Below are 13,919 nucleotides of genomic sequence, written 5' to 3' on the forward strand. Positions count from 1 at the left end.
TAGGAAGATACTATAAAGTTCTTCGTATCTAAAAAGATAGTGGAACCCATCTCCTACTGATGAGTATACAAAACCTTTCTTCCCTTGGTTAATTCTGCCATAGGCTAGTTTCAACGGACATTTTTTTAAAAGTACGAAATTTAATATCAGCTAGTAGGCCTACTTGCTTTCCGGGAGTAATACACAATGTTACTGTTTATAGTATTAACCCTTCGGACGCTTCTCCATGCATGGTTTCCACACACTCAACAGTATCTCTTTGACCGTTGAGACTCAGTTTGTTGGGTATAGTTTGTGAAATATTTTAGTTGACCAACATCATTAAGTATCTTTTGAACACACAGAATCAAAGGGAAATTATTTGTGTATTCAGCCGTTCTCGAGATGATGTAGCGGTCTCAACCCTAAAAATAAATGTGATGTTCTATTTGTGTCAGTTTGTGCCATTACGTCAACATACCTTTTTCTAAAATGTAATATTAATTGGTTCCCTGTAAAGTACTTCACATAGCATATTATTCTTAGTCCAGTAAGTATTTTATAGGATAGAAATAATATGTGTAATTGCAGCTAACACTCTGGCATCGTAAATTCGTAAGATCTGTTCATTTGTACAAAAAAAAGTGCCACCGAAACCCTAGATTGTCCATCCAAGGCACGAGCTGGAATATTGGTTAGAGGTGAACGCAAAGCAAACAAAGTAAAAAGAGCGTCTTTACGATATAATTATTTAATTCTGTCAGTTACTGATAAATGATCGTGACAATCTGAACTTTATGTTTTCATTTATAAAATATCAGATTAACATAGCATTCCTATGAAACTTGGTATAGCGATATTTACTTATTCAGGAAAAGAGCATCCACTACGACATTTTAGAATCCTGCTCCACTTTGACTGTCAAATACTCCATTCCATTCGTTTAGCTTTTAGTTTCGAAATCTATAGGCTACTATCATATAGAACGAAAAAAATACACTTTTTATAGGATACATTTTAATCATAGGAAAATAAAATATGGTATTATTGGAAGTATGATTTTGTGTTGTTTAAGTATTACTATCTCCAAAGACGTATATACACCTGTGAATATACGTCCTTGCTATCTCCCAACATTGTATTTGGAATTTCGCGTTTCACACAGCGTGTGTATGAAAGGGAGGTAACTCTAAAGCGACTAACAAATTATGTCCCTTCGTTGATGTAATCGTTGTGATGTTCATCATGAACATAAAATCAGGTTCATCATTTGAATGCAGATAAATTTCAAACTAACAACTATGTAAGACCCATGTAGTTGTTAAGGGTAAGGTATGTCCAGGTTGTTGATAGTATGTCAGTGGTAAATACTCAAATGATAGATAAATTGATCGTTCAAGTTACAAAACGTTTCTAGCTTTCTATGCTTTTGACTCTGAATTTTCTGAGGACAAAGGTGAAGTTGATTCTGGCTGATTATATCACTTTAGCCAATGCATTTTCTATGTATTATTGTTACAATGTAGGTAGACTATTGTGTTTCAGTAACACTGAGCCAGATGTCTTTTAGAATTTCAATCTCAGAGAGATCGTGAGGGGATGTGATTAAACAGAATGTGTGACATTAGCCGAGAGCCGCGATGCGGTCCTATATAGTCAAGACCGCATCGCGGCTCTCGGCTAGTGTGACATCAGTTATGATCTTGATGCAATTATCATTAAGTGGCCCGTTATAAATATCCAGGGTATTAGGTCACCATTCTATAGACTTCAACCTTCAGTTGTGAAGATGGGTGTTATTCAAAATACTTTATAGTGCATCATCATTGTCTTTTTCCTTAATAATTAATGCCAAAACTGGAATGATAATATCAGTGAACATGTCATTCGTCACTACTCACCCCTTTCTGTAAACCCCAAGAAGACTCATCCCCGTCGCGATGCTTAATTTTTGTTATGTGTGAAAATACCTCAAACCAATGAAAACGTGAGTAATGATTTCGGTGCCTTGATAAAAATAATCCTGAATACTTAAATTGTTTATGGCAATATGTCAAGGTTTAAAAAAATCTTGAAAAGTATGTATCGTCATGTTGAAAGTCCAAGGAATGTAGCTAACATAATTGATTTGGCTCAATTTTTTTTAGTATTTTTTATTAAGGATAATGCCATAGAAGGTGAGAGATTCAAATCCAAACATGTGTGTTTGTTTACATAACGGCTCTCATGGGTCCAATGGAGTTTCTGACAGTCTTGTGGGTGTGTTATGGTGATTGTATGTGCGCTTTAAAATTATAAAAGTTGTGTGAAACCGGCCTACCTCATTCAGAAAGTTTTGATGTAAGTTTTGCTTGCAGGTGACCGTACAGACAGGATGACATTGTTATAGAATAAAAGATGTTCCGACGAGTGTTGGGGAAATCAGCTGGTGTTCTGTTCTACTTTGTACAGTATGGAGCAATAGCCCATTGTGCTCTGGAGTTCGGTGGTGACTTTGTGGTGGTAAGGCCTAAACAATGTAATTAATGTAATTATTTCTTGGATCTCTTGAATTTCGAATGCGTAAACACTACTGGCTAGCGAACAGTTGTCGCCATATTTTAGCGGTTTTTACAAACTTACTCCGCCGTTCGTTAAATTAATGATACAGAATTAATTATGATGCTTAATTAACTATTTACCGATGTGTCCAGCCTGTTTACTGCCACCGATCATATTTTTATATAATGCGGCTGAAGTGAATCATGGAGTATAAATACACGTTTTCTCACAACTAACTGTAACAGTTATCGACATTCAGAATTTCTGACGCCATTAGTGAAATAATATATATTTAGATCATACAGTAACCTTGAATAATTGATTGTGTGACTATTCGAGCATTTCTTTTACAGGAGATTTATAGGGAATGAAACAATTAATGACTTGTGAACTTGAATATGCTCTTATATAGGTCGTGGGACATCCCCCCGACTAAATTAGAAATTTGTTATAGGGTTTATAACGTTATCTTTAATTTTTCTCTTATGTTACTTGCCGTGAAGAATTTTCATTTGCTGTCCTGTATTGTAGTCAAATACCGTAGGAAAAAATACCGGAATTGTAATTGACCGGAACTGTGCACGTGTGATACTGATATATTGGCGATAACTGGTCGCTAGCCAGTATGGGTTGAAATAGACTGAAGTCCTGCATAAAGGATTCAGTACCTGAGCATGTCTTGACTTCTTTTATGCATGCGACAGACATGGAACAATAAGGGTACTGTGACTGCTGGACAGATGATGGTGAGGAAAGAGTAATGTTGATTATGTGTCATATTTACATTGAAATAAGGCACTGAAGTCCGGAGTGGGTTTTGAGACATGTTTTTATTTGATTCTATTTTTGTCTGTATATTCCATCCCAAGTGAGGACCATTAGAAGTTGTATGCTTCTCTCGAGGGTAAAACGGTCTGATGTCGGCTTTTTGTAGCAGGTAGCCGGTATTTTGAAGATCGATAAGCTCGGTACCGACTATATGACAAAACGGCGTCTGCCTTTTGACTGGAAATTTAAAATCAGTGAAACATATTCTGAGAAGCTTAAAACTGCTATAAAAATGGTTAATTATGTTTAAGTTTAGTGTGCAACTGATTCAATGTATAAAATAGTTTAAATAAAACAGTGAAAGTCGGTAGAATAAATGTGTACATAGTGAACTCAAAAACAGCTCAACGAAAGGTTTTGCAACTCTGTGCTGCAGGCGTCATACGATTGTTCGCGATACAGCTTCTCAGAGGAGAGTTTGGCGGTTACCGTGTCAGGGGATAATATTTTTTTTCCAGTAGTCAACCTCCTGTGAGGGGTGACACAGAAACTTGTAAAAGCATCATTGACCAATGAAATTAAAGTATACATGAAGGTAAGATAAGTTGCTATGACTGACAACTTACTTACCAATCTATCTTGGCTTAACAGGGCTTGCAAGAATCTGTGGGAAAATGTTCATATGTTATTGATATTTAAATAAAAGATCTAATTATTTGTTTGACACTCCAAGAAGGCTTGATTTTAATCATTGAAACACCCCGATTTTGATATGAAGACAATGAGGATCTGTCAGTATCACCAATTCACCACTGGCACTCATCTACTACCTGTAGCCCGTTGGAGGGAGTACTTGTTTTCTCACAAGATCCAGTCACCTGACCTGAACCACTAGTATAGGACAAGCTGTTCACTGATTGGATTTGATCAGTGGTGTCTACCCTTGTATCAATCAGAGTCCTGATGATGATAACTTAAAACATGTATGCTGCTAATGTTGTGAGTAGAACTAAGACATTGTCTCTGTGTTATTGTGTTTAATCTTTTATCAGAGCATCAGGTTTATGATTATGGAAACGGTTTGTTGCTTTTGTTAGTATGGTAATCATTAGCTGACAAGTGAACTATAGTACTGTCAGAAATAGACAAAAAATGTATTTTCTCATTTATCTCTACAATTTATGTAGTTGATGTGTGAAAGTGTGAAATATCTGTTAAAACTAAGTTCGGGCCTAACTACAGTCTCAGTGGTAGAGAGATAGGAAACAGAGAAAAAGGACTTTACTGAGGGGAAATTAGTGCAGAAATGAGCAATGCAGTTTTTTTCTAAGTCCAAAAAGACTTATTTGGAACAGACCATGGCTTTATGCAAATTAGTGTGCGACGATATTGTATTACAAAGGACACTTTTTAAATGTCCAATTTGAAATTAGACGTAGATTCATTATAAACGATAGCTGACGTAAAAAATAATAACTTTTATGCCAAAACTATTAAGGATGTAGCTACCATGCAGTCTCACTGTCACTATAAAAAGAAACAGATAGGAGGGGTCGCCTCAAAAGCAAAACCTGGGGTCGGGCTTGGGGATAGAGATATCAGCTACGATAAGATAATCCTTTAGGGCAATTATACTGGGGAGGTACACGGCACGTCATAACAATTTACAAATAATATTCAGTCCTGTCGATGTTCGGGTGGTCATGCCACCTATATACTACGATGCGTTTCTATGGTTTTCGGGTACCATACTCTCTTACATATCTCAACATACACTTTATGAAAGAAAGACACGTAAGATGTTAATCAGTAGATGAGACATAGTCAACACACATGAAAAAGCACAAAATATCTTTGAGATGACCCCTTGTGCCTATAGGCAGCACGTGCATTTCATGCCAGGTGAGTCGACGGTCCATCGTCATACCTGGCTGAGCGACCTAATTGCCATCTATAGTCTGATCTATTGTTTTCAGCAGCTATTCGTATTTTTTAAAAGTTTTGCGCGATTTTACAAGTAAACATGCTGTTCTGGATATTGTATTACGCATCCCACTGAACGCCCAGTTAGGCCGAAGTGGGTTATTTCGACATATGCTGTTTGCAATTGTGTCAATTTTAGGGATACAGAGTAACAGCCTACAAAACAGTTTTTTTCTATTTCTGACAGTACTCTAGTTAGACTGACTTGAACTGAGCTTGAGCCTAGAAACTGTTTAGTCTGTCTCGCAACCCCTGAACGACATTATCTTCCTCGATTTCCCAAGGTTCAGTCTGAATCTGACTTTTCATTGGGGCTCCTATTCAATTTAAAAGGAATTATTTGTTTCTATCAAGATTTTTGTAATTCAGTGACTAAGCATTAGTCTAATGCTGCTGTTGCATGCATTTTTTTCAGTGTAGTGGACCATCAATGGAACCAACAATACAGAGTGGGGATGTTGTCCTCACAGAACACATCAGCACTTACAGGACCTTAATACAAAAGTAAGCACATTCTTATAAATCAAGGGGAGGTGGGGTAGCCCAGTGGTTAAAGCATTCGCTTGTCACACCAAAGACCCTATGAAGCCCATTTCTGGTGTCCCCTGATGTGATATTGCTGGAATATTGCTAAAAGCGCTGTTAAACCATACTCACTCACTCACTCACAGGACAAGTAATGTCCAGGGTTTTCTTTTTCCCACGAAATCTGCATTATTAACGAAATGAGTTTTCATTATCAGATTCCTTTATGTAAATGACAATTACTTTTTTCATAAAGTCTTTGAACGGCATTTAGAGGTGATACACATAAACAGTGCATAAATTTGTGGATATCAGCTTCTATATTATGAGGAACACAACATTTCTGTGTATTTTCTTACTCGTTCATTCGAGAATTTGTGTTTGCATTTTCCATGTAAAAATTTGTATATGTTGGACTTATATTAACACAAAGTAAATAGGGAAAGGATGATTTAGGAAGGCTATTTGTTATATTTGAACCAGAACAAGACTGACCAAGCCAGTTTGAACCTGGAATGACCACAGTGTTGAAAACATCCAGTGGGCAAATAATGGCCCATGTTTTACCTCATTGTTTAAGTTTTCAATTTTTACACGAAATGTTTTGTTGGTCTGTAAACATATATGAATAATGATTATTTTCAGTTACTCTCGACATTGTACAACTTGGTGTTACATGCTTACGCCTACAGCTTTGTATCTCATATTTATTTGTTGTAAAGTGTGATTTTCATGTCAGTGAATATGGATGACAATGTAAAGAAAAATTAACAATGTGTTACAGGGGTGATGTGGTTATAACTCGTTCCCCTGTGAACCCTCACTACTTCCTATGCAAGAGAGTGGTTGGACTAGCAGGAGACAATGTATTTAATGGGACATCACAGACATTCAAGAGGGTTTGTATTATTGAACCCATCTAGGGTTAATCCATTAATTATTTGGGTCTGCGATTTTAGCTTTAAACAGTATGCATTTTTAGTCAGTTTTTCTAGACATATTTTCCCTGAAAGGATTGGCTGAAGAACCATTCTACTTAAAATATGGCAGCGGAAAATATATTTTGCAGAACCTGAAGACAAATTATTTAATCCAAGATTTGGGGGGACAGATTATAGTTTCAGACTGGTTATAATTGTTGTCAATGACACATCATCAGCACTTTGGGTTTTGAACATCGTGCTACACCAGAATCCATATCAGAGACAGAAGGGTAGACTGAATGTTCACACACCAATGTTGGTTTTGGTCATGCATTTACATGCCATTCTGAAATATATTATCTTATTTATTTTGAGTTTCAAGTTTAGTGCCATGAACAGTTTGTGAAGTGAATCATTCTTTATCTTTAAGTTATCTCCCTTGACTGACTTTGCTTGTTGAAGTTTTTATCTTATATCTTGCTGGTCATGTGTGATATAAATAAGTAGTGTTTTTTTCAAGAACCTGCCTGGTACCATGTAATATTTATCCCTGGTCCTGTCTAGTCATGTGTGGTACCATGTAATATTTAATTTAGATCATGTCTGGGCATGTGTGATACCATGTAATATTCAATTTAGATCCTGTCTAGTCATGGGTGGTACCATGTAATATTTAATTTAGATCCTGTCTTGTCATGTGTGATACCATGTAATATTTAATTTAGATCCTGTCTAGTCATGTGTGGTACCATGTAATATTTAATTTAGATCCTGTCTTGTCATGTGTGATAACACCAAAAGTTTATCTAACATCCCACCCAGTCAAGTGTGATAACATATTTATCCTAGATCCTTCCTGGTCATGTGTGATAAAAATAAATGTTTAACCATTATTCCACCCAGTCAAGTGTATTAACATATTTATCCTAGATCCCACCTGGTCATGTATGGTTGGAAGGAGATAACAAGGATAATTCTTCAGACTCCCGGGAATATGGACCAGTTCCTTATGCTCTCATCAGAAGCAGGGTTTTCTTCAAGGTGGGTTGACAAGACAGGAATTCAAATGGTACAGTCAGGGACTTGCATTTAAATCTGTACGTTTCAAGAGCAGACCAATCTCTATCTGTTGTGTAATATGGTGGTGGGATAGTCACCACAGCTTAGTGGTTAAAACATTTGCTTGTCAAAAGCTCAGGTTCAGTTCCCCACATGGGTACAGTGTGTTGGATATTGGTGAAAGCAGTGTAAAACCTATGAACACACAATGCATTTTAGAAACTGTCCAAATGTAACAGTTATGTTTGGGATTACATTTTCTTGGCAGCGTACAGATTCTAGTAATTTTTTTATTCAAACCCACTCGCTTATAGTGAGGCACCTAATCATCAGCATCCAAATTCACATTCTAATGTGTGGCCTTGCTCATTATGCTCACATCGGGCGGTGGGGTAGCCTAGTGGTTAAAGCGTTGGCTCGTCACGCCGAAGACCCAGGTTCGATTCCCAACATGGGTACAATGTGTGAAGCCCATTTCTGGTGTCCCCCGCTGTGATGTTGCTGAAATATTGCTAAAAGCGGCGTAAAACTCAGTCAGTCAGTCATTGTGCTCACATTGTGACCTGTTACATTTTACTCGTGCCATCAACCACTGGTTGCCAGGTCTAACCTGGATTATTTTCCTTCCACCTCCATACAACTGGAATATTTCTGAGGTTGGAGTTGAATTATGCAAAAAAAATGAAAAGTGGTCTGCACTACTTTCACTGGTCCTAGTTAAGTCATGATGTATTGTTTCAGATCTGGCCCCCGAGGAAGATGGGAACACTTACCATGATGCTAGATCAAAACAGATGACCCCAGCCAATGTGTTCCATGACATGCAGCCTTAGAAATTGTTTTTTTAAGACTACTCCAGGGGACTAGTGGAAACCTTAGTTTACTGATCCCCAGTGACTATAGCAAGTCCTGCTTGAATGAGGCAAAATATTTACTAATGTCAGATCAATTGAATTGTTTTGTAGCAAAACTAAATCATTGTGAACTGGTTCAGAATTATGGCCCTCAACTGTTATTATGTCCCCTATATCTACAGGACTCATATTTTAGTAAACCTACATTCTCTTAACGTCTTTGAGTGGCATTTAGAAGTTGGTGTGATAAACAATGGGGAGAGTTCTAAGGCTATATAACTTCTTAATGATTAATATCAGCTCATTAAGGGATTAGTATAGATTTACCAGAATGGTTTATTGAAATTTTTAAACTTATCCTATCTCACGTCTAAGAAGCTGTCCAGGAAGGAGAGCAGTATGGAGTGTTTGGGCGAATGGTACAAGAGAGGCCATAAACTTTGTTTACAGTTCCTTTCCACTCAGGTGTCGATCATGAGTGAGAGAGTAGAATAAGTATTTAAATATACAATTTATATTTAAAATTTAAAAATTGAATTTTCTACCAGTCAATGAGAACAACCATCATTGGATTATAACTTGTTGTCCAGAAAGTTTAGTCAAGAGCTGGTGTGATAGTGAATTACAAAGGCTGACATACCTACAGTAGAAGGATGAATAATGACTTTGTAATTTTGGTTTACTGTATACTTACCAAATGTTTTGACATATATCACATATACACTTGATTCATCATACCATATATATCGCGATATTGGACATGGGTGGTCCAGTTGTCTGAGGCACAGCTATTTGCTGTGCAGAGTTGCCTCCCTTGGATGTCCCAGAAACCTGTGGTTGTGGGTTCGATTTTCAGTCTGATAATGCATTGTCTCAGGGAATTTTGAGATTCACCCATTTCAAACACATGAGTCTGACATTTTTAATAAATGAAATCAAAATAATTTCTTAGGGGTTTGTTATCATTTGTATCCTGTTCATAGTGTAGAATGTTTCAAATCTACTAATTACCTGTACCTTCAGCAACCCATGCGGATCGGGTGGTCAGGCTCGCTGGCTTGGTTGACACACGTCATCGGTTCCCAATTGCGCAGAACAATGGTCATGATGTTGATCAATGATTGTCTGGTTGAGAGTCGAATATTTACAGACCCGCCGCCATATAGCAGGAATATTGCTGAGTGCGGCTTAAAACTAAACTCACTCAAATCTACTAATTATTGAAAACATCCTTTTTAAAGACTTCGAGTAAGACACATTAGCCCTTTTTTGTCAGGCTATAAACTGAGTTTCAGTTTTTGCACATGTTCAAGCTGCTGTGATTAATAAATTTATGATATTGAGGCTTAAACATAAAACAGCATAGACATATCACCATTAGTTTATAAGTATGTGATCAAGGAGAATATGAGCTGACATCTGATGTAAACATGCCAGAAGAATATATTTTTGGTATGTGCACAACCTAAATTTAAAATGATAAAATTGCAGGCATTATTTGGTCCGAAGTGTAGCGACCATAATCTTCACATTTCATGTAGCCTGACAGCATGGGATGTTGCTCATGATATCAATCACTGGATAGTGTGCTCCAGATTTGAGTGTTTACATGTTATCATATTATCAGTGAACAAAATATCAATGTGCAAATTTTACCATTCATTTAAAGGCTTATATTTAACCTGTGTTGTTCTTTGCCTGTGTTGATTTGTAGGACTAGCATTTGATGCTTGGGATCAATTCTTACCTGAATGCTCATCAGATCAACTGCTCATGAACAGTACTGTAGATATTCAACTCTGGTTGGTCATTTTAAATTTCTAGGTATCTCTCATACCTTTTTTTAAGGGGTTAGAGTGTTCGCTCATCACACTGAAGGCCCGGGTTCCATTCCCCACATGGGTACAATGTGTGAAGCCCTTTTCTGGTGTCCCCCGCTGTGATATTGCTGGAATATTGCTAAAAGCGGCGTAAAACTACACTTACTTATTCACTCATGACCTTTTTCATTCTTTGGTCAAGAATTGAAACCACACCTGTCAATTATATGCCAGCAATGTTGGAATGCTATACAACAGTCTCAATCCAATCAAAAACTTCCTGTGAATCCAATCAAAGTCTTATGCACCCAAATATGCATACCTTCTGGACTCCAGGTAAGAAAATATGTCACAGCAATCTGTGTTTGTGGTAAGAGCCCACCAAATTGTTTGGGTGGTCAGTTCCTGTAACGTGGATGAATTCCAGTCAATACTTATGGTCCATCACAGGATTGTCTTGTACAGACTTGTACCCCTTCAATAGGCAGATTATTAATCACTTCTAAATGATGATTCTTGTGACATTTCAGTTTGCAAAAAGCCTTACCTTTACTTGAAGTATTTGTCCCCAATCCTCCACGTCCTGGATTCATCACTGTATTTAACACCAGGATTTTGAATGTGTGATACATGCTTTGATTAATCATTTTATGAGGTAATGTCTTAAAATAATATACACATAACACTTCTATAATTGATAAATACTTTATTCAAAGAAAAAATGTTTAAAATGCATAGTGGTCTCAAACATCAATATTAGAACATTGTATGTTTAAAACTTTTCCCAGGTACAAAGTGTAATGTTACTTTGCTGATAATACCCATCATATCAATATGAAACCCTAGATATTTTGATTATTTTTAATGTAAATAGATGAGGTAGTGTTTTGTCGACAGAATTTCTTACCCTTTGTACACAATCTGTGAATTCTACTTTGACAAACTTAAAATTATTCCTTTGGGGACATAGAAGTCATCTGCTACTTCTCCGTGACCATCAATAGAACAATATTGACAAATTCATGGACAACTTCTCTCATTTTGTCAATATTATCCATAAATTTGTCAACATTGTATTTCCGAACTTCCAAAATCCCACTCAAAGAAGGCATGTACAGAATGCCTGATGTTTGTCATTCCTGAAGACATTTTGATACTGTAGTGTTGAAGGCAGCTTGATGTTTTAGACATTTTGCTTCATATGCTATTCATCTGACAACACACTTCCTTGATGGTAGCATCTGTACAGAAAAATCGCATTGAAAGAAGAAAGAAGCGGAAATGCCTGTCAGCTCTGACTTTGTCAAAACTACAGGTTCCTCAAAGTTATTAATCATACTCATATGCATTTCAGCAAAATTATATAATGTACCCTCAGACATATATATTTAAATCTGACTACATGCCAGTCATACAAATATAGAAGATCATGCTATGTTGTAGAGGCATGGATGAGGTATCCTAAATACTACTTACATTTTCTATATAGTAAAACAGCTGTATAGATCTGATTATAGAACCTGTACAGAAAATACAGTAAGAATATTTTCATCTAATTCATTCATGCAGTCAACACTTATAACATGATCTTAACGTAAGTTTTGGTATGGTAGTTAACATGGTTGAGATCTCAAGTTCAAATACACACGTTTCATGACCACTTGCAATTGACTGTGGCCACTTAATGTTTCAGTTATAATATTTCCAGATATAATGTCACAACTGACGTCCTGCCAGAGCTATCATGAAGTAATGAATTTTTATAAAAAGTATTACTCCATGATAAAGTTTAGCGACTAGGCCAACACACTGGCTTTGGAATGAGAAATATTCATTTGGTATTAATAGTGACTAAAGAATTCATATAAATAATTATACACTCTTTTTTCATGATAAAATGCTTTTATCCATTGCACTTAGTATGTTATAATATTTGGCAAAGTTAAAATTTGAGACAAATCTGCCAGTCAGAGAAAAAGTAAAATTCATGTGAATGTTTTTCCTTTTCTTCCAACACCCTGAAGCATAATCACATTTTTCAAGAACTTTCTGGGAAAATGTACTTCGTTTTTAAAGTTTGGATAACAGACACCCCCTCATCCCTTTCACTACCCCTACCCTTTTCCTCCATATATAAAAAGATTTAAGTAACCTTCACTGTGATCTTGATTTTTTAAGGATAACAAAACAAAAAGGTCAACCTCTAATCTTGATGGAGGCTACTACAAAGTTTAATCTGTTTTCAAAAGTTTTGAGTGAAAACTTCAAAATATTAACACAAAATTCTGTAACATTGAATGTGACCATGACTGTTAACATCCCTTTGTGATTACTGAATGAATGCAATTTAATGTGCTGCCTGATCTGGCATGGAAAAAAGAAAACCTGGGTTCGGTTCTTCACGAGTACAATGTGTGAATCACATTTCTGCTGTCCCCACCTGTGATATTGCTTGAATATTGCTAAAAGTGGAGTAAAAACTAAACTCACTCACTCGAAGAAACTCCTATTCAAAGCCCCATATATATACCTAGCTCCATTCAAATAAAGCTAACTATTCTTCAGATATCTTGAGTATACAGATCTAAACTGGATACATAAATCAATCAAATATTACATGGATGTATCACTGAGTTGTGATACTTGTTCACTGTTGTTGAGCAAATATAGGAATAAGCAAGGGTGATATGATGACACTTTTCAACCAGGTCAGCGAGCCTGGCCACCCGATCCTATAGTCGCCTTGTATGACAAGCATATGTTGCTGAAGACAAATTCTAACCCGGATCTTCACGGGTTACACATTACCAAGGCAACAGCTTTTTTTTGGTTTTACAAATGTATTTGCATTCAAATTAGCATCCCCTAAAGATACAACTTCTCAGAACACAATAATGTTTATAACAGCAGTGTTATATCAGTTATTTCATACCACCAAAAGGCCTGAGTATTAAGGTTCAGGGCACACATGCTGTAGGTTTTCTCAATTTTTCCAGGAGAATCTATTTTCTCAAAATATTTATCTTCACATGTTGCTAGCTGTATCTATGAAGGACACCTACTTTGCATCAATATCCATCATTCATCAATTGAGCATAACACTAAAATGAGCAAAAGAAATTAACATTAACATTGATCTTCTCTTTAGGGCTTGTTACAAAAAGTAAAATAAATGCATCAAGTATTTAAATGCCTGTATAAATCACCATCAAGGTAATTAAACCGCCAGCATATTTTAGCTCCATCTTAAAAGACTAAGTTGAGTCATATGTAAAACAAAGTTGCAATATGCATAGATTTGACTTAGCTAAAACATCTTGTGAATAGGCAGTCTATTTTTAAAGAGATTCTCACAAACAAAACACAACATCAGTACCAGGTATTTATCCCAGTGTTAACATAGCCACTTCTTATTAAAAAATCATTTTATGCCTATCCAATGTATTTATGCATACTGATATAAAATA

At 36.3% G+C, this 13,919-nt stretch overlaps 1 protein-coding gene across 2 annotated transcripts; it reads left to right on the forward strand.

Moving 5' to 3' along the window:
- Positions 1 to 1,169: 1,169 nt before the first annotated feature.
- LOC124281834 (mitochondrial inner membrane protease subunit 1-like) lies at positions 1,170 to 9,576 on the forward strand. 2 transcript variants are annotated; one of them, XM_046717827.1, is made up of 6 exons: positions 1,170 to 1,306; positions 2,337 to 2,481; positions 5,687 to 5,775; positions 6,581 to 6,695; positions 7,650 to 7,760; positions 8,520 to 9,576. In XM_046717827.1, exons 2-6 carry the CDS (start codon positions 2,377 to 2,379, stop codon positions 8,574 to 8,576), a joined length of 477 nt encoding a protein of 158 aa, XP_046573783.1. In that variant the 5' UTR covers positions 1,170 to 1,306; positions 2,337 to 2,376; the 3' UTR covers positions 8,577 to 9,576. The 2 variants fall into 2 exon arrangements, with proteins under 2 accessions (XP_046573783.1, XP_046573784.1); XM_046717828.1 differs by having other exon boundaries at positions 1,179 to 1,311.
- Positions 9,577 to 13,919: the final 4,343 nt, after the last annotated feature.

The sequence above is a fragment of the Haliotis rubra genome, unplaced genomic scaffold (genome assembly GCF_003918875.1).
Source record: "Haliotis rubra isolate DU_JTF1 unplaced genomic scaffold, ASM391887v1 Scf29, whole genome shotgun sequence".
NCBI classification, from domain to species: Eukaryota; Metazoa; Mollusca; class Gastropoda; order Lepetellida; family Haliotidae; genus Haliotis; species Haliotis rubra.